We start from the raw sequence: 21166 nt of genomic DNA, 5'->3' as shown, positions 1-21166 counted from the left end.
CTTGCAGATATCTGACAGAAGTGAACGCTCTGTCAGATAACTAATATAATACTGAATGTCAACTGCAATTGAAAATTTTTTTAAAAATTTAATAAAATGTTTATTTAGAATATTAAAAAAAAAAAAAAAAAAGAGGTGAACACCCACTTCCCACCACCTCACCTACAGGAGCACCAGCATCTGCAGAGTCTCCTTCATGACCTATGACAGGAGACGTATCTGTTCTCAAGACATCTGTGCTCTGATCCCAGCTCCTTTCACCTCACAGCTCAGCAAATGGAGCTGTCCCCTCTCCTTGATCCATTAATTTCATTGTCATCATCATCATTTCCAGTAACATCAACATGTTCTACTTTCACATCTATAAAAGAAACGTTCCCTTGACCTCGAATTCTCCTTCAGCACCTCCCCACTTCTCTGTTTCTTTTCACAGACAAAGTCCTCAAAGAGTTGTTGATTCCTCTCATTTCCACTTTCTCACCTCCCATTCTCCCTTCCACCAACTCCAGTCTCCCAGTGGCACTCACTAGTCCATTAGATTGCTTTTATTGGGGTCATCAACCTCCTGTTCCCAAAACAAAAGCAACCTGGACTCCCTTTGTGACCTGGACTGTCCCAGCTTCTCGGCAGTACGAGACAGCCCTCTTTGACACGCTGTCTTCACTTGGTTTCCCTCCTCCTCTGCCTGAGTTTTGCTTGGAGATCTGGGCTCAGACACAGTGCAGCTCCACCCTGGCTGCACACAGAATCACCTGGGAGCCTTGAAAAAATGCCCATGCCTGGGCCCACACCCATGGGCTGGGGCTTCAGTCCTCAGTTTCCCAGGTGATTGCAGTGTGTGTTTAGGGTTGAGAACCATGGCCCTAAGTGAGCCAATCCTGTCTCTACATCTCACAGACCAAAGGCACATCTTCACCACAGACATCTCCCACGAGCTCCAGATTTAAGAGTGCAACTGGCCCTGGTCAGTGTGGTTCAGTGTTTGGAGTGCCTGTCCGAGCACGGAGGGATCTTGGGTCCAATTCCTGGTCAAGGGCATGTTCCTGGGTTGCAGGTTCCATCCCTAGCCCTGGTCAGAGCATGAGCAGGAAGCAACCAATCAATGTTTTCTCTCTCTCTCCCTTTCCCTCCCTCCCTCCCTCCCTCCCTCCCTCCCTCCCTCCCTCCCTCCCTCCCTCCCTCCCTCCCTCCCTCCCTCTCTCTAAATATCCTTGAGAGAGGATTAACAGCATCAACAACAAAAAGAGTGCAACTGGATACTAGACTCTGGGTGTCCAAAATGCATCTCGAAATGTCATGTGTGAAGGGAGGTTGAGGGAAGACGAGTGTTCTGTGCAGTGCTCTCCCAGGGTGTCTGTGGCCATAGAGGGCAAAGCCTGCAAAGATGTTGAAGCCACAAGTGGAGGGGCAGATTTCGGCCCCACTTAAGAATGCTCCTCCTGATGACAACGTCTTCTCATGAACAATCAGGTTGCCTGCCATAGAGCAAGAAGAAAGGAGGCTCCCAGAAAGGATGGCTGCAGCAGGGACCCCTCCACCCCACAGTGCAAGCCAGCCCTTGCCAGCTGAGCAAATCTCATTTCACACTGGAGGTTACCCAGAGTCAGGAACTGCCAGAACTAGAACCCAGGACTCTGGGTACCCAGTATGGCATGCTTTTCTTTCTTTTTTTTAAAAAATATATTTTTATTGATTTCAGGAAGAGGAAGGGAGAGAGAGATAGACGGCTGCCTCTTACAGGGCCCCTACTAGGGGTGGCGCCCGCAACCCCAGGCATGTGCCCTGACCAGGAAATGGAGCCATGATCTCCTGGTTCATGGGTCAACACTCAACCACTGAGCCACAGCAACTGGGCTGGCATGGTTTCCTTCTTTCTTTTTTTTTAAATATGTTTTTATTGATTTTTTTTTTTTTAGAGATAGGGAGAAAGATAGAAACATTGATGATACAAAAACAATGATCAGGCCCTAGCCAGTTTTGCCCAGTGGTTAGAGTGTCAGCCTGTGGACGAAAGGGTCCAGGGTTTGATTCTGGCCAAGGGCACATGCTTCGGTTGGAGGCTTGATCCAGGGCCCAGGTAGGAGCCTCTGCGGGAGGCAACCAATCTATGTGTCTCTCTCACATCAATGTTTCTCTCTTTCTCTCTCCCTCCCACTCTCTCTGAAAAGCAATGGAAAAAATATCCTCAGGTGAGGATTAAAAAAAAAAAAAGAAAAAGAAAGAAACATTGATCAGCTGCCTCCTGCACACCCCTTACTGGGGATCAAGTCTGCAACCCAGGCATATGCCCTGACAGGGAATCAAACCAGCGACCTCTTGGTGCAATGGGACAATGCTCAATCACTGAGCCACGGTGGCTGGGTTGGCATGCTTTTTATTAAAAATCTAAGCCTCTTGTTCTGGTGGTGTGGCTCAGTTGGTTGGAGCTTGTGAGGGCACATACCCAGGTTGCAGCCCGATAAGGTAGGCATCACAATCGATGTGTCCCTCACATCAGTGTTTCTCTCTCTCCTCCCTTCCTCTCTCTCTCAAATCCATTTTTTAAAAAAATCTAAGCCTCTCTGTTTCATGGCAGTTGCTCTGGGGTTCCAACTAGCCTGGAACAGAACTTTAGGGGCCTTGCCCTGGAGCTGCAAGTGTCCTGGTCACCAGGGGGCACTGTGCCCTAGCCCACGGCCTGTTCCTACCCAGGGGCTGCCTCTGCCGGGAGCTCTGATGCCTTTATCTAGGCCTGAGCCTTGCACAACAAGCCAAGGGAAATAGATACCAGGGTCCTCTCTGCTGGAGGACTGCTAGGACCCCCAGGCTTCCCTTTCTTCCTTCGCTTATTTGCTGTTTCACTCTCTCAGTCCTTCCTTCATCCCCACTATGTGCAGGCACTGGGGAAATGGTTGACAAGACAGATGAGCCCCTGCTCTCATGGAACAGATGGCCTAATGGGGACAAAGGGCAATGAAGAAACAAACATTTAATATAATGTTGGATTGTAGTAAGTGCCATGGGGGAAAATAAAGCAGGATAAGGGACTAATGTGTGATGCAGGTGAGGTATCAGGCGTCTGCTGTTTTAGTGTGATCAGGGAAGGCCCCTCAAAGGCAAAATCTGAGCAGAGAGACCTGAACAAAGTAAGAGAGACTGTTGTTTAGATATCTGGGGAAAAGTATTTTAAACAGAAGGCCCTCAGGCAGGAATAGGCCTGACTTGTTGGAGAAGCAGGGAAGAGGCCACAGTGACTGGAGTGGAATGAGCCAGGAGAAGAGTAGTGGGAGGTGGAACCAATTTATTAGTGTCATGCACATCTTAATGACTTCAGTTTTATTTTAGGTGCAATGTTTTAGACATGCTAAAAGCTGAGGGTGATGTGGTGTGATTTCTGCTTTAAAAATATCACTTTTGCTGCTGCGAGGAGAAAATTCTAGAGCGAGCAAGGGTAAAAGCAGGGAGAACTGTTAGGAGACTATTAAGGTTTCCAGACTCTAGACATGTGGCCGCAACACCAGTGGCAGTAGTGACTACATGTGGAACATATTCTGAAGGTGGCATCTGCAGAATCTGGAGTATACCAGAAGAGAAAGGAAGAATAACGTCATAGTTTTTACTGGGCCAGGCAGATGAATAGTGGTGCCATTTACTGAGGTGGGAAAGGAGTTAGGGAGGTGGAAAATCACAAGTTTAAATTGGGACATGATGATTTGAGATATCTAGTAGACATCCAAGTAGAGAATGGACGGGTGGTTGGATAATAGAGTCTGGAGTTCTTGGGGGGAAGTCAGGGCTGGACATATAACTTGGGAGTCCTTGGCATGTAGGTGTTATTGGGAGCCACAGAACAGGATGGGGTCTTAGAGAGTGAATGTAGAGCGGAAAGATCTGATGGTCAGATTGGGAGGCAGATGAGGAAACTCCAAAGGAAGCGGAGAAGGAACAGCAGTAGGGCAGGAGGAGGCATGAAGCCAGGGGAAGAGAGAGTGCACCTGGAGTGCTCCTAGGCAGAGGATAGCTGAGAAAGCACCATTGATTTGATAACCCTAGGTCATTGTAGACCTTGAGAAGAGGCAATGCATTCAGAGGACTGGGGGGACAAAAGCCTGATGAGTGGGTTCAAGAGAGAACGGAAGGAAAGCAAATAGAGACAGGGCCACAGATAACTCCTTCAAGGAATTTCACTCTCAAGGGGAGAATAAAAGAGCCATAGCTGGAGAGGGAGGTGGGGTCAAGAGAGGATTTCTTTAAATAGGAGCCTCTTACAGCAGTTTGTGCAGTGAGGGAAATAATGCAGAAGAGGGGAATGTGATGATGGTGGAGGAGGGAGACAGCGGCAGACATGTCCTAGGAGGAGCTAAGGGGTGTTCACTCACCTGAACACTCCTGTCCCTGCTTTATTTCCTCTTACACCTGCTCTGAGGTGGGGGGGGGGGCGGCAAAGTGGGGACTCTTTGTCTCCACTAGTGGGAACATACTCCTAGTGGAGGCACTGCCTGCCCTTGGTACCAGGACACAGCCTATCTGGACAGTATGGGGTCCATGCTGAGCCGTGGTCGCTGGGCAGCGGGCTCCTGACTTTCCCGGGGTCATGGGGTGGGAGTGAGGGCAACGACACAGGTCAAGCTCAGGGTCCAGCAAAAGGCCCCCTCCACTTCTTTTTTTTTTAATTTTTTTTTTTTCTAATATATCTTTATTGATTTCAGAGAGAGGAAAGGAGAGGGAGAGAGAGAGATAGAAACATCAATGATGAGAGTCATTGATCGGCTGCCTCCTGCACGCCCCCGACTGGGGATAGAGCCCACAACCGGGGCATGTGCCCTGATCGGGAATCGAACCCGATCACCTGGATCCTAGGTCGACACTCAACCGCTGAGCCACGCCGGCCAGGCCCCCTCCATTTCTGTCCGCTCCTTTATTTTCTGCCTTCGCAGTGTTCTCCAAACCTAGCTTCAAGCTCCCCTGTTCCCCCCTCAACTAACCCCGCTGCGATATGTGTCCCCCACCAAGTCTCTCCGATTTAGAAATTCTGGAGCCGCCGATGTCTGAGCCTTACGCCAAACAATGCCTGTCCTTGCAGCAGCCCTGCGAGGAGAGTATTATTGTCCCATTTTTCCGAGGAGGAAATAAAGGCTCACAGACGTTGCTTCCGAAGGCTGCTTTCTTTTCGCTCGGCCAGCGGGAGGCGCAAGCGGCCGGGCGAGCAGCACAGGGCGCCGCACCACCGGGGGACTGGGGCGGGCCGCGGTTTCCAGCTCAAAGCGGGATCCGACTTCGTGATTGGGCGGGGCGGAAGGATGGGTGGGGCTTCCCACAGAGGGGGGAGAGGGGAGAGGCTGCTCGTGGGCACGACTTTTGGGGCGTGGCCTCAGGCACCGCCCCCTTCCGTGGCCTCAAAGCGGACGGCGCCTGCGGGGGCGGGGCCAGAGCGCGGCGGCCGATCCTAAGGCAGCTCCTTGGAGCCCGCCGTCGAGCAGCGCCCCGGCGGGGCACAGCAGGTACAGGCGACTGCAAGAGGCAGCTGGGGCTGGGTCAGGCAGGGAGCAGGGCCTTCTAGGGGCCACGGAGGCCGCGAGGGGTCCTGGCCAGCGCTGAGCTTCCTCCCGCGGGCCCGGGCTCCTGCGCCGACCCCGCCCCCGCCCCCGCCTTCCTGCGGCGGAGCCGGCTGCGGCGAGGCAGATCGCGGCCTGCGCCGCTTCCTGCGCCCGGGACTCTGTCGCGGCATAGGGCCTGGGCGGGGAGAAAGGGGGAAACTGAGTCACGCCGGGATGGTAGCAGGCCAGTGTGGAAGGTACCACCTCCACTGCGCTCGGGGATGAATTCCCATAATGGCCACGCTTTGGGGTCCCAACCCCCGTTGATCTCCGCTAGGGCCGCCGCCCCGCTCCCCGCGCCCCGGTCATAGCTCCCAGCAGCCTCGACCAGTCCCCGAGTGAGTAGGACCCGCTCCAGCAGCCTCCCTTCCCACCCCTCCCCCTCGAGTCCCGAGCCCCCGGGTGCTCCCTCGGCTGGCTCTGCATAGTGTCAGCTTACACGCCTTATATAGTCCGAGCAGGCTCAAGCCGCGGCCTGCCTGCCGGGACCTGGGGGCGGGGGAGAGGAGTTCGGGCCCCTGACTCACCCCGCTGTCCGAGACTCAAAGCTGGCTTGTGGGGAGGTCGTGCCACTTTAGCTTTGCGGTCCGCTCCTGGATGCAGATAACTTCAAGCCTGGATGCCGGCTCTCCTCACCCTCCCAGCCCCTGGAGGATGGGGGTTGCCCCTGTCTTTCCAGCAGCCCAGCCAAACCTGACAAGGTGCTTGCCTACCAGTGCCCTGGGTGTGCTCAGCATCTGCCCCTGCCTGCCTGCCACCAGTCCAAGTCTGGCGTCTGGAGCTGTGCCTACCTGCCCTACCATGTGGGCTACTCACCTTTCTCTTCTCTCAGGGGCAGGCACCATGGATTCCTTCAAGGTGGTGCTAGAGGGACCAGCCCCTTGGGGCTTTCGGCTGCAAGGGGGCAAGGACTTCAATGTGCCCCTCTCCATCTCCCGGGTGAGCCTAGGTTGGGGGAGGGGCTCCCCTAGGAGTCTTTGGGTACTCAGGTCGCCTGTGGGTGATGGAAGGAATCTGAGCCAGGGCCAGTAAACCAGGAGGTGTCCAGGTCCAGAGGTGTGGGGGGCGCTTGCCACAAAGACTACTAACTAGGTGGATGCTGGGAGAGGAGCCCTCACACTTCTCCAGCACTGCATTACCTGATGCCATTCCACAAAGCTCCTAGGGCCACCTCTGAGGCCCAGGGAATGCCCATTCTGCAGGAGGGGAACCTGAGGTCTCTAGGAAGTGTGTAAGCTGCTTGAGAGAGCCAGGCCCCAGGCAGGGCACTCTGACTGCAGGATCTCACTACAATCTCATTGCCATCCTGAAAAGAGCCATTATCATCTGTTTTTCCAGATGAGGGAACTCAGTCAGGGCTAAGAGTTGGAAGGGCTCCTTCGGAGATTCCATGGCCATGCAGGGATTAGAATTCCAGCCCTGGGATGCCCGCAGTTTTTTAGGTGGGTGGGGTTGTTTCTGCCGTCTACTTGAGGACTTCCATTCCCTTCCACTGGTCCTATTCAGGATGCAGTGGCCTTTGACCCCAAGTAGGTGTGGAAAGAGCTCTAGGTCTCTAATTTCAGCCCCTGAGAGCCTGCCCTAGTAGGGGTGGAGCTGGGGGCTGGCTCCTCCCTGTGGCCGGGGGATTGCCTTATAAGCCCAAGAATGCAGCCCCACACTGGGATGACCAACTGGTGACTGGAGTCTGCGGAGCCAAAAATGGCTGGCCTAGGTCTGGACCCCTCAACCATATTGGTGGGTGTCTCGGTGACCACTAGGCCATGGCTCCAGCTGTAGGGTCAGTTGTGGGGTATAGAGAACAAACTGCCTGCTCAAAGACAGTGAGGCCAGCCCTTGTGCTGGTGTCTCTGACTGTGGTCTAGGGGTTATGAGGAGTAGGGAATTCCTGTGCCCAATCCGCCTGTCCAGAGAGGCCCACCTAGGCACCCAGTGGGCAGGCAGCTGTTGGTGGGAAGCCCAGGACAAGCATAATCCAGAGGGGGTCAGAAGGTTCTTCAGGCACTGCCCAGCCTGAGAGGGGCCCCAAGGCGGGGTCTGTGTGTGGGAGTTGGGCTTGATGGCCAGGGAAGGGAGGTGGTCACTGTTTTTCCAACAGACCTTTCCTCAGTGTTCCCTGGAAACTGCCCTGCCAGCAGGGCAGCTAAGGGCAGTGGTCCTCCTACCATACAAACCCACCCCTATACAATTCTCAAGCCTTGCCAGCCATAAAAACCTACCCTACATCCCCTCCCTGGGAAAGTGCTGTCCAGTATGTCTGGGGGGGCTTAGAACTTAGCTGGCCTCTGTGCTTTAGTTTCTTCATTGGTGGGGATGGGCAATGTAGTAGCCTCTGGGATGGACTTTCAGATGTGGCCTATTGGGGGCACTCTTGGCTCCTTTGTCAGCAGCCCCAGGAAGTGGGTGGGGCCACCAGCTAAGCCCAGCCCTGGAGTTGGACCTGGGCCCTAGGAGTTAGGTGGGTGGGTGGGTGGGGTGGTCTTTTAAGAGGTGGGATAGCCCTCTCCCTCTCCCCTGACCCCAGCATGGAGGGAGGAGGGAGGGGCTAGGGCTGGCTGTGGGCCCAGGCCTGGGAGATGAGGTAATGTCTGGGACTGGGGGGTTGGGCTGCTCTGTGGAGCCCTCAGGCTGACTCACCCCTCACCCCATGCAGTGTCCAACCCCCTGGCTTTTTTCCCCTCCTTGGTCCCTCTGGCCTCCTTGCTTCTCTTTCCAGCCATCTCCCGCCCCCTTCCTGCCCTCCCAGCTCTCGAGCTTTTCTCTCCACCTCTCTGACCACTCCCCTGTCCCTCTTGTGTTTCCTGTCCTCAACTCCCACTCCTAGGAAGGAAGTTGTCCCAACTCTGGGAGCCAGCTGCTCCTGCCCACCCCAAGACCCCTACCTCAGGCTCAGTCCACACTTCCCAGGAGCCATCCCTGTGGGTAGGGAGTGGCTGGACCAGGTTTCCCTTCTACTGACTCACCATGACCTTGAGTAAGTCACTTCCCTTCAAGGGCGTTACTTTCCTAATGCCCATTGTAAGGGGTTGGATTGAACTAAAGGTGAGATAGGGAATGTAGGCTCCAAACCCAGCCAGGGGATCAGGGAGTCTTTCCAGGTAGGCTGGGGGCCCCAACACTCAGCAGAGGTGGCCTGGTGTAGTGGAGCCTTAGGGTCAGGGTCTGGGCCCTACCTTTTACTAGCTGGGCAACTTGAAGCAAGTTACTTAACCTTTCCGTTTTCCCATGTGTAAAATGGGGATAATCTCAGACTCTTTTCCTCAGGGAGGATTCAGTGTTAGTATGTGGCAATACTAGGCGCTCAATAAATGTAGATTGTATCCTTGACATTTAGAAGGTAAAGAAGCAGTCACCCAGTGCTTTATCATTCCAACCTCCTAAGCATGAAATAGAGCCACCAAACCCATCTCTTCCTTCTTGTCCCAGTGTTGTCGGTCTCTGTGTCTGGTCTCTCTGCCTCCCCTCTCCCTACTTCAACTCAGTGTGTGTACCCATACACCTAAGGAGCCTCCTGGGGCTTTGGGCAGCCTGTACCTGCCAACCCCCACTCCCCCCAGCTGTGCAGTTTGAATCCCCCTTCTAGTACTTCCCCACAGAAGTCTGCTCAATGTCAGGCCCTTTGTCAGCTGGCCAGACAATCCTGAAAGCTTAGACCCATGAATAGCAGTACTGCCCCTGTCTGGATTGCTGCTGCTGAATTAGAGGGCTGGGAGGGCCCAGTGGGGTTTGTCAGGGCCACTTCTATCAGGGACCTGAGAAATAACCATAACCTATGCCTTCGAAATGCTAATGGCACCGCCTAACTTCAGGGCCCAGTCCTGGTTCCTTCCCCGCTGCCTTTAAGGCCTTCATAGGTGGACTCTCACCCCCTGGGCAGCACATGTCACTCTTGTCACGAAGGCCCACCACTTCCCAGAAGTCACCCCTGATGGTCTCAGCTCACGCTGGTGATGACCATTCCTTCCAGCCTGCTATTGCCCCTCATTTGCCACAGTAACCAGGGATCTCCAACTAGAGTCCAAAGGATTGGGGAGAGGGTGAATGGCAATTGAAGGCTTGAGGTGACACATTTACAGCCAAGAAGCCCCAACTGACACCATGAGCCCCCTTCAAGCAGGCATTGTTCACTGGGAACCTGAAGATGATGGGGCCTATTCCTGGCTCTCAGGGGATTCCTGCAGATCCCTGGAGGTGGTCCCAGCACAGGGTGCTGGGGGTGTAAGAGGTCACCCAGGGGTGTCAGGGAGGAACTTGCCACATGCCCAAGCCAGAGGACATGTCTGGTAGGTGAAACAGCCTGGGTAAGAGGCCAACTGGAGCTGAGAGAAGCTTGGTGTTTAGCCTGAGGGTGGCTGCTTGTTGACATCATGGCAGTTTCTAGACTGTGGGGAGGGTCATGGAGGTGAATAACTAAATGAACTGGGTGATTGGAGTGATTGTGAAGCCCAGGTGAGCCCCACCCCTCCCAGGTCACTTTAGTATCCAGCAGCTGCCCAGAATATGCTGAATGAAGAGGCCTCTGGGTTCTGGAAGCCAGGCAGTTTAGGCAGGTTGACTACTGTTGGCCTCAGTTTGATTGGCAGTCTTGTGGTCTGGTGACCCTCCTCTCTCCACAGCTCACTCCTGGAGGCAAAGCTGCACAGGCTGGGGTAGCTGTGGGTGACTGGGTGCTGAATATCGATGGTGAGAATGCTGGAGGCCTCACACACATCGAAGCCCAAAACAAGATCCGAGCCTGTGGGGAGCGCCTCAGCCTGGGTCTCAGCAGGTATAAGGGCTCTGGCCCACCTAGTGGGTAAGGTGTTCTGGGTCCTGGCCCTCTGTCACCCCTTCCTGTTCTCCTCCAGGGCCCAGCCAGCTCAGAGCAAACCTCGGAAGGTAGGCGACAGGGCCTGGGCCATCTGGGTGGCGGTGGGGTGACACGGGATTCCTGGCTGGCCTGCTTTCCCTGCACAGGCCCCTCCGTACACCCGTCCCTGTATGGGAGTAGGGGGCAAAAGCCGGAGTCTGGGAGAGTGTGGGGAACTGGGAGTTGGGTTGGGGCTGCTGCATTGTCTGACCATGCGCGTCTGCCTGTCTGTCCACACTGCCTCCACCGGCCTGTACTGCTAGCCGCACTCCTGGGCTGAAATCGCTCCCAAATGGGCCCCTTGAAACCTGAGTCACCCCCTCCCCCAAAGCCTCATCCAGATGTGTAGGGGCGGGGCATCCCTCTCTGCAGCTCCGGCCCAAGGCCCCTCCCATTCCTCCACCCCCGCCCGCCCTGGCCTGCACTGCCCTGTCTCTGCCCAGGCCCTGGCCCCTGCCTCGGACCCCCCGCGGTACACCTTTGCACCCAGCGCTTCCCTCAACAAGACTGCACGGCCCTTCGGGGCGTCCCCGCTGGCTGACAGCGCCCCACAGCAGAATGGGTATGTCGGTCGCGCCCGCCCACCGCCCACGCTTTGTCCCCCCCCACTGCTCTGTCTGCTCTCTACCCTGGCCCGGCTGGCACCATGCCGCATTGACCCCTGGCGGCCGGGGTCGGGGCTGCAGGCTCAGGGCTCCTCTTCTGCTCCTGCCCCGCAACTGCCCTCCTGGGAGCTCTGAGCCAGGCAGCGCCCCCCAGTGGCAGCCCGGGGTTGGGGTGTGGTGTTGGGCCCACTGAGCCCCAGACACTCTCAGTGCAGCCTTGCCCCTGGCCACTCTGACCCCTTGCTATCTTTCTTCTTCCCATGTATCTCCCTTTTTTCCTTTATCTGTCCCATCTGTCTATTTCCTTCACAGGTGCAGACCCCTGACAAGTCAGTGAGCCCCCTCTGCTTGTCCCTCTCTTCCTTGCTGTTGGCATTCTGGGTGGCGGCCCCTCCCTACCGTGGCTCCCTCTCACCCTGATTGCCCCCTCCCCTCTCACTTATCTACCCCCTCATTCACCCAGCAGGGTCCTGGCCTTGCCCTTCCCCATTCTCCCATCACTATAGCCCACATGTATGAATTCCAGGGAGGGGCTACCCCACTGTTCACCCCTAGCATGAGGTTCTGAGCCACACCCTCCCCACAGACAGCCGCTCCGACCGCTGGTCCCAGATGCCAGCAAGCAGCGGCTGATGGAGGACACGGAAGACTGGCGGCCGCGGCCTGGAACAGGCCAGTCCCGTTCCTTCCGCATCCTTGCCCATCTCACGGGCACTGAGTTCAGTAAGTGACAGCCCAGGGCAAGGGGCACACTCTCCTCCTGGCCCCCAGCCTCCGCCTGGGCTCAGCCAGAGCTCGCTAGGCACCCTGTAACCCTTTGCCAGGGCTCAGGGCTTGGATGGCCCTCTGTCTTCTTTTGGTCAATGCCTGCCTCTGCTTTCTCAGTGCAAGACCCGGATGAGGAGCACATGAAGAAGTCAAGGTAAAAGGACAGGCACCAGTCCCTCTTTCTCATCTCCTGCCTCTCCCATTCCAGCCACCACCCTGTGATTGCTCCTGGGGGTCCCCAGCCAGAGCTCTCCATTCTCCTTTCTTTCCTTCCTTCCTCCCTCCCTTCTTTTCTCCCTTCCATCTCTTCTTCCTTCCACTTCCTCCTCCTTCTCTCTCTGCCCCTTAGGGAAAAGTATGTCCTGGAGCTGCAGAGCCCACGCTACACCCGCCTCCGGGACTGGCACCACCAGCGCTCTGCCCACGTGCTCAACGTGCAGTCGTAGCCCCAGCGCTGGCCGGCCAGCTGTCCTCTCTGCCTCTCTCTCTTCCTCCTGGCCAGGGCACCCCCTGGTGCCTCCAACTTTTGCCTACCTGACCCACCCCTTTCCTGCTCCTGCACTGAGCCTCCTGCTGGCCTGGCCCTGGCTGCCCGCCTGGCACAGGGCCTGGCTTCATCTTCTATTGCCTTCCCTCTTTGCCCTCTGGTGCTGCTGTCTGCCAGGTCTGTGCTGGCTTGGGCATGGAAATAAACACTCTCAGTTCTGCTTTCTCTGCCTCTGTCTTCTCTCTTTGTGGGCTTGGTTTGTGTCTTGGGTGTGGGTATTAGATTGTTTAGACCCAGTGTGGACCCTGCCAGTTTGGGACTCAGTGGGAGATGGTACCTGAAAAAGGGGGCCCTGCCATCAGAGCTGGATCTTGGGGACGAGGGAGTCCCAAGAGCTGCCCCAGAAGCAAGATCCCTGCTCCACCTCCCAACCCTATACAACAGGCAAGCCCTCTGGGTAAGCTGCCTTACCCATCCTTACCCCAGTGGGACCAGGGGTCCAGCCCAGGAGTTCTCATGCACCCAGGCAGCTCCCATGGGGCCAGTAGGACCAAGGTTGTGGGGTGGGGTCTTGTTAGGAGACCCAGCTGTGCAGTGCCTTGAATGGCAGGTCTTGCAGCCAGGTGCCCAGGACAGAAGCCCCAGTCCCAGCCTCAGCTACACCCCAGGAACCCTGGCCTGGTAAGAGAGTGGGCTTGGGCCTGGGGAAGGGTGGGTAGCCCCCAGGGTTATGGGGGTGGTGGGCCCCTCCAAGCTCCCCTGGGCTCTATCCCCTGTCTTTTGGGGTCCCTGGACATCCCCCTGGAGCCGCTTTCCTTGGCCCTGGCAGGCCCTACCACCCCCAGCCCCACCAGCCGCCCACCCTGGGCTGTGGACCCTGCATTTGCTGAGCGCTACGCCCCAGACAAGACGAGCACGGTGCTGACCCGGCACAGCCAGCCTGCCACACCCACGCCTCTGCAGAACCGCACCTCCATCGTGCAGGCGGCTGCTGGAGGGGGCACAGGAGGGGGCGGTGGCAGCAACGGCAAGACTCCTGTGTGCCATCAGTGCCACAAGGTCATCCGGTGGGTGGCCCTGTTCCTTTCCTGTCCTGATGCCTGGTCCCAGTGTCTTTCTAACCACTGTTCCCTCGTCAGTCTCCCCACTCATCTCAGCCTTATCCTGTTGCACAAGGATAAGGGCTCAGTTCCCATTTAGAGTGGAGGTAGGGACCTGGCCTGAGTCCTCAGACTCTGAATCCTGCATCACTCCCCCTCTCCCCACATCAGCCTTTATCAGTGTTTGCTCCAGCAAAATGGAGGAAGTGCCAGCGATGCATCAGAGCTACACCCCGTAGACTTGCTGCTCTCAGGCAAAGAAGGGCCTGCCCCTCCCAGCCCCTCTGCCTCTCTCCCTCCCGCTCGCTTGGTCTCTCTCTACTGAGCCTCTGCTCTGCAGACAGGCCAGGGTTCCCTCCTCTGTACTGCTCCCTGGGGTCCAACAGGGTCACAACCTACCCCCTTGCCCCCCACCCCTGAGCCAAAGTACCAGATTCTAGAGGCTTTCTAGTTCTCGGCTCCACCCCTGCTCTTGACTCCTGTCAGCTCAGACTCTGCAGAGCATGCCCATTTATCTGGGACCTGTGGACCTCTCCCCAGGTCAGACAGAACAGGCAAGCAGGATAACGTGGGCACCAGGGTCAGCGCAGGTACCCACTGGTCTTCAGGACTCATGGACACATTGGGCCTGCTCCTCTCCAGGGCCTCAGTCGGGCTCATCTCATTGGGCCCAGTCAGCAGCCCCACCCAGTGTATCCCTCCTCCCTGTTCCAACACTGCCCCACTCCCTCATGTCATAAAGTGATACAGCTTCATTATTCTCCCAGTGTGACCATGGGCAAGTCACCTCCAAGCCTATTTTCTCCCTCCTTTGGGAAACATGGAGAATGGACTTCACCTCCCAGGCTTCAGCATAGGTGTTCAGTAAACCCACTGGGGCTCAGGCCAGGAGCTCCCACCTCATTTGTATACACTCCCTCTCACTGCCCTCCCCTCCCCTTAGGGGCCGCTACCTGGTGGCACTGGGCCACGCGTACCACCCCGAGGAGTTTGTGTGCAGCCAGTGTGGGATGATCCTTGAAGAGGGCGGCTTCTTTGAGGAGAAGGGGGCCATCTTCTGCCCGCCCTGCTATGACATGCGCTACGCACCCAGCTGTGCCAAGTGCAAGAAAAAGATCACCGGCGTGAGTGGGGTTGGTGGGTGGGTGGGAAGGTGTGTCTGACCCTGTTGACATTGAGGGGCTCTCCCTGCATGAGCCCTTTGGATCCTTAGCAGCTTAATAAATGCGCTGCTCTATTGGCCTTACTTTGCATTAGCCAGGATCCTTTTAACAATGACCAGGGCTTGAGCAAGAGTGTATTGGCTCAGCCCTGGCCGGTGTTGCTCAATGGTTAGAGCATTGGCCCATGTACCTGAGTTGCAGGTTTGATCCCCTGTCTCTCGTCAGGGGTCGGGGCATGTATGGGAGGCAACCAATCGATGTTTCTCTCTCTCTCCACCCCCCTTTCCACTCTCTAAAAATCAATGGGAAAAAATATCCTTGGGTGAAGATTAACAACAAAAAAAAGTGTATTGGCTCAAATAACTGGCAAGCCCAAAGGGTGCTAACTTCAGGCCCAGCTGACAGCAGGTCCTGAGGTCATCAGAACTCTTCCTACTGCTTGCCTCTACTTTCATTGTTGGCTTCATTCCCATCTTGCTGTTCCCTAGAAGGCGACAGAGATGGAGCCACAGCAGCTTCAGGTTACATCTCTCCAGCTTAGCACCACAAAGTGAACAAGAGCTTCACTTCTGGGCCAGTTGATGCATCAAGAGTGCCAGTGCTGCTGCTCATCCGCCTGGCTTGCGTGACATGCCCATCTCTGGGCCAAGCCCCAGATTGGCCTGGCCTGGGTGACACCCACCCTGGAGCAGGAGTTGGCTGAGAGTGGGGGAGGACTGGTTCCCTGAATTAAAACTAGCATGATGTTCCCTGAAGAAGGGAAGTAAATGCAGATCAGGTTAAAACAAGCTGGCTGTTGTGTCAGTGACATTGCACTTGGCTGCAGTAACAGAAAACTCCACTGCAAAGATTTAAGCAGAATGAGTTATACTTTAATCATAAGAATGTCAGGGCTGGAATAACAGCTCGAGGATACTGCTTTTAGGCTTTTCCTGCCTTTTTGTTCCAAAATCCTTAACCCATAGACCTTTGTCCCCAAGCTTATCCTATCGTGGTTCCCAGATGACTGTGCAAGCCCCCGGCCTTATATTCTTGCTGCAGACAGGAAGGAGGCAGAGGGGCAAATGGTATCCCTTTCATGAGGTTTCACCTTTTAACTGGAAGAAAAACCAGGAATGTGCATCTTTACCTCAGTGGTTAGAGCTGTTACCTTTTGAGCACCTGGGCTGCAGGGCAATCCTGTAAGAGAGGAAGGCAAAAGAGAAGGGGGTTAGTTGTGACAGTCCTTTGAGAGGCTGATCCAGTGTCTGCACCCCTAATGTATGAGAAAATGAAGCCCCTGAGAGATGACTTGGTATGCTTGAAAGACAAAGGACTATTGAGGGCAAAACCAGAAATTCAGACTCAAAAACTTATGGTACACAATCCTAGTTTTCCCACTGAGACTACACACATGGCATAGCCAGGCCAGGTTTCCTGAAGGACAACTGAGCTGCAACTGGAGCTGGCTTGGGACTTAGGTCAGCACATGTCATAGCTAAGAGTGATGGGCTGTCTGCCTCCCCCCATTTGTTCTCTTTGTTAAGTGTGGGCAGTGTGAGCCCAGTTGACTCCAGCTTGGGCTCTTCCTGTCACTCATGCTTCTTATTTCTGGATCCAGAGGCAGAGATGCCAGATGTAGCCAGAAAGCTCTATGGTGACACTCATGTATGTGAGGATTACCTTGACTGCAACTGATAGAAAACTCAAAATGATGGTAGCTTATTTCTCACCTAAGAAAGTCCAGAGGCGGGCAGTCCAGGACTGGTAGATGGCTCGAGGTTCCTATATCTTGTTGCTTGGCCATTCCCTACACAGGCTTACTTACCACTTACAGTCCATGGCTCTTGGGCCTCAGCCAAAATTCTCACATTCCAGCCAGCATGAAGTTGGAAGGGGAGGGAGGGATGGAAGGCCCGTGTCATTCATCTTTAGAGGATGCTGCCACCCAGCCCTTTGCTTCCATCCCATTGGTCAGAACTCAGTCATATGACCCCACTGAGCTGCAAGGGAGGCTAGGAAATGTAGTCCATTTGGGGCAGCCGTGTGCCTGCAAAAAGTAGAGATTCCATCATTAGGAGAACAGATGTTATAGTCTTTGTCATTATAGTGACAGACCATGTAGCACTTACTGTGTGTAGGCATCCAGCTTTATAATCATACTATGAAGTCATTTGATTATTTCCTTCTTATAGATGAGGGAGTTATGCCCAAGAGCACAGCCATTCCTCTGCTAGCCTAGGCCATACCCCATATGACTTTTCTAGAAGAATGAGCTGGATCCCAGGAACTCCCTTGAGCTGGGCATCTGGATTTGCTTCCTACAGATCAAGGTCCTACTGCTCTGCCTGCATTACACTGCACTCTCATCCTACCCCCTCTCCCCAAGTCCTAGGTGGGGGGGTTTATTACCCAGGCCACAGATGAGGACCTGAGGCTCACAGGACAGGCTGGCTCCTGGGTCCTAGAGTGAACTTTGATGGCAAACCCTACTTCTGCCCTGGCCCAGGCCAGTGGTTCCACAGAGTGGCCCTGCAGCCTCAGCTTCCCCTCTTACAGGGATTCCAGGGCCTGATAGACCCAACAGAGCACCTCACCCTCGATGGGACAAGAGGCTGACCTCCCCAACCTGCCATGGGCTCTATGCCCTTCCTGCACCCAGCGCTGGAGACTGCCTGTCCTCAGAGCTCAGTGTGGGGAATGGGGAGAGACACAGGGCAGGTAAATTGTTTCAGTGGAGCTCTGGGGGGCGGGGGACACACATTAGAAAGAACCCATTCTGATCTGGGACCCCATGCTCAAGGATCACCATTCACCACCAGCCTCCCTCACCCTGGTGATCCAACCACAGGTGCTTTCCTCTCCTCACTTCTGAGCCTTTGCGCAGACTGTCCCCTGGCAAGAACACTCTAATACTCTCTTTACCTCATTCCTTCTCATCTGGGACTCAAATATTTCCTCAGGAACACCTTTCTTGATGCTCTCTGTTCCTACCAGGCTAGACACCACACAGTTTACTCACTACCCCCCAGTCTTTTTGTACCACGTCTTCCCCAAGTATGAACATGGGCTGGGACCAGGGCTGTTTGTTCACACTTTATACTGTGCCCATATATAGGGGGGTGGTTAGTAAACCCTTGATGAGTGGGTGGAAATGGCCTCTAAGTTGAACTTAAAATGTGTAGGAATTAGCTTGGAGAAAGATCAGAGGCAGGGCTGTAGGCAGAAGGAATCGTTTGTGTCACAAGGTAACACCCGGGAAGGTGTGAGGTGCGGTGGAAGAGGTGGGCAGCGGCTGTGTTAGGAGTTTGGAGCTGGGGGCTGGGAGGTCAGGTGTGCCTCACAGGCCTCCCTGGCAGGCAGAGACAACTAGACAGGGACGCAGGCTGCTGGGGCCAGGGCCATGGGGGTGGGAGAAGCAGACAGATTTAGGAAACTAGGGGTTAAAATAGACATTAGTACTGGCTCATAAGCTCTTGTGAGTACCAGCAGAAACCTGCCTTCCTGCCACGTGCCCACTGGGCCCGGCCGTGGGCCGCCACACCTGCTGGAGCCCCGTCCTATCATAGGCAGTGGGAAAAGCCAGCTTTAGAGTCAACGACACAGCACACAACCCATTTCTGCCATCTATTGGGGAAAGTCACTTTCTCTGGGCCTCTCTAAAATGAGGTGGCAGTAAGTCTTGGGTGGTTGTGAGGGTATGTGAGAGGTGACACAGATGTTGTAGAGGGCACAGATGGGCCACCTGAGAGCTAGATGCTGCCCATACTTAGATCTAGCTTGGTCCACATCCTTCCAAGGATATTTTTTCCATTGCTTTTCCGAAAGAGTGGAAGTGGAAGAGAAACATTGATGTGAGAGAGACTTATTGACTGGTTGCCTCCCGCACACACCCCAACTGGGACGGGATCAAAACCACAACCGAGGCATGTGCCCTTAGCCAGAGTTGAACCCAGAATCCTTCAGTCTGCAGGCTGACATTCTAACCACTGAGCCAAATCAGCTAGGGCAACTCTTCCATTTTTAAATGAGCATATAAGCCCACGTTGTCAGAATGGGCCTCATGGAGAGGGTGATATTTGAGCAGAAACTTGAAAGAGGTAAGAGCTGAACCTTGCAGATATCAGGGGGCAGACAGGCAGAGGGGACAGCTGGTGTGAAGCCCCAAGATTGTGTGCCTGGTACATTGACCATGGGTTAGAGCTATGTGCAGGGAGCAGAAGACAGAGACTAGATCTGCTGGCTTCTGGGCCCTTCACAGGGCTCTGGCTTTTGCTCAGAGAAATGTGGAGCAGGCAGGGATTCCAGCAGAAGGGATGTAGCCTGGCTCAGGTTAACAGCAATCTGTAGGAGTGGAGGGAGGAACACGGAAGCTGGTTTTATGGGGTCACCTAGGCCAGAGATGTCCAAGGTTCACACCCTGCATCTGGGAGGCTGTGAGAAGTGGTCAGAATCTGGATGCATCTTGAAGGTGGACCCAACAGGATTTCCTGGTAGACCTGATATATGGTGTGAGAAAAGAGGGGAATTTGGCCTATGCAGGTGGAAGGATGGAGTTGCCAAAAACGGAGATGGGGACAGCTGTGGGAGGAGCAGGTTTGGGGTATGGAGATCGGGAGCTGAGCTTTGGACTTGTCGTCAGAGGCATAGTGGACATCAATCACCAAGAGACCTCAGGGTAGAAGATAGGGAATGGGAGGGTGGATGTGCAGGTGTCACATTTATGTGGGAAGGAAGCGGGCCCGAGGCTAGCTTCCCTGTGTGCTGAGCTCTGGACAGGAGCGGGTTGAGTTACCAGGTGACTGTCACTTCCTCCCAGGAAATCATGCATGCCCTGAAGATGACCTGGCACGTGCATTGCTTCACCTGTGCAGCCTGCAAGACACCCATTCGGAACAGGGCCTTCTACATGGAAGAAGGGGTGCCCTACTGTGAGAGAGGTAAGAAATAAGGCAGGGCCAAGTGAAAGGGGCACGGCCAGGGCAGATGAGAACCCAGCTCCTTCCTCTTTGCCTCCATCCCTCCCAGACTATGAGAAGATGTTTGGCACAAAATGCCGAGGCTGTGACTTCAAGATCGACGCTGGGGACCGCTTCCTGGAGGCCCTGGGCTTCAGCTGGCATGACACATGCTTCGTGTGTGCGGTGAGTGCCCCTCATACTTGGGTTCTACCCTCAGCACCCTGTGTTTGTCACCAGCCGTCCTCCCACTGCCTGCCTCTGGGATTCATGAGAGGTTGGGAAGGGGCCTTTCCTGCCATCCCCAAATGACTGGACCCTGGTTGTCCTCAGATATGTCAGATCAACCTGGAAGGAAAGACTTTCTACTCCAAGAAGGACAAACCCCTTTGCAAGAGCCATGCCTTCTCCCATGTGTGAGCCCTTCTAGCCCACTGCTGCCTTGCCTTGCCCAGCCAGAGGGGTCACTGTTTCTGGAGTCATCCCACCAGATTTCTGGATAGAGCTGGCAAAGGACACCCAACCCCGACTCCTGGCCCGAGCCTGGGGTTCCCTGGGCCCTGCCTCACCCCCTTTACCTCCCCCCACTTCCTCCACCACCATTGCACACGGTGCTGGCCACACCGGCCCCTGTTCACATCCAGTGCCTCAATAAAAGTATCCAGCTGTGCGTTGTGTGTGCTTCCCCCCTATGCCTGAGGAATGGTGGGATTTGAGACGCATAGCAGGGTAGAGATTAAGCTGGTTTTCCTAGGGCCTACCATCCTAGAGGCTCTTGTGATGGGGACAAGGAGGGCTCTTGGCCAGCGGGACGAGAGGAAGGGGGATCCCATGTGCTGGACCCAGGTACCCACAGAAGTGGAGGGATACTGGTCCGGCCTGGTGTGGGGGTCAGAGAAGAAAAGTTGAAATGGATCTACAGAGATGGGACCTGGAGGTGCCATCTGTCTGCTGGAGAGCTGCTGCAGGGGAAGGTGGGGCTGGGAAAGGTGGTCCCAGGTCCTGGGAGGCCACAGTGGCAGGCTGAGGAGCTGGGACTGCCTCCTGAGAGCAAGGTGGGGGTTGGGAGGGTGGGGTGGGGCTGTCGGGATACAGAAGGGTTTGAAATAGTGAAGCAACCAGGACAGACTTGTAGAAAGCCCTGGCCTTGAGTAGGGTGAACAGAGGGAAGGAGCCTGGGAGGAGGAATAAGGGTCAGGGGAAGGGAGGAGCGGAAAACTACACAGCGGAGATGGGACCCAGTGACAGGTCCCAGGGAGCCTAGAGCGGGGGCCCTGAGGGATGAGTGGTGAGGAGAAGAAAGCAGGCCATTTTGATAGGCATCTGGATGCCTACATCATCTCATGCGATCCTCCCAGCAGCCCTGTGAGGTGTTGCACTTACTCTCATTTTATAGATGTAAAGTTAGGAGACAACCAAGCTCGCACAGCCACTGAGCTATGATCCAGGCTAGAAGCCAGGTCTGAAGCTCTGCACTGTCCTGGGACTGGCCGGCACCGAGCACCAAATGCTAGTGAGTGCCCCTCTTGGATGCTCACTGCTGCCTGGTACCTGGACACTGGAGACTGGTGTTGGCCCTATCTGTGTGGGGGCTCTTGCTTCTTACTGGTGCCTTCCACTCTCCTAGGGGGATTGTCATCTCTCCTGTCCCAAGCCTGGACTGGAGAGGGACTGAAGAGAG

At 55.2% G+C, this 21166-nt stretch overlaps 1 protein-coding gene across 7 annotated transcripts; it reads left to right on the top strand.

Moving 5' to 3' along the window:
• The first annotated feature begins 5413 nt into the window (after positions 1-5413).
• On the top strand, positions 5414-20104 carry PDLIM7 (PDZ and LIM domain 7). 7 transcript variants are annotated; one of them, XM_087816454.1, is made up of 14 exons: positions 5430-5480; positions 6409-6515; positions 10160-10344; positions 10424-10454; positions 10869-10987; positions 11343-11363; positions 11617-11753; positions 11916-11952; positions 12905-12966; positions 13115-13352; positions 14329-14509; positions 19347-19467; positions 19556-19671; positions 19819-20104. In XM_087816454.1, exons 2-14 carry the CDS (start codon positions 6420-6422, stop codon positions 19903-19905), a joined length of 1431 nt encoding a protein of 476 aa, XP_087672580.1. In that variant the 5' UTR covers positions 5430-5480; positions 6409-6419; the 3' UTR covers positions 19906-20104. The 7 variants fall into 7 exon arrangements, with proteins under 7 accessions (XP_016058776.1, XP_087672580.1, XP_087672582.1 ...); XM_087816456.1 differs by having other exon boundaries at positions 5431-5480; positions 10193-10344; positions 12896-12966; positions 19819-20103; XM_087816457.1 differs by having other exon boundaries at positions 5432-5480; positions 10193-10344; positions 19819-20103.
• Positions 20105-21166: the final 1062 nt, after the last annotated feature.

This window comes from Miniopterus natalensis, chromosome 4 (assembly GCF_054644295.1).
Source record: "Miniopterus natalensis isolate mMinNat1 chromosome 4, mMinNat1.hap1, whole genome shotgun sequence".
NCBI lineage: Eukaryota > Metazoa > Chordata > Mammalia > Chiroptera > Miniopteridae > Miniopterus > Miniopterus natalensis.
This window is presented reverse-complemented; position numbering and strand designations above follow the sequence as displayed.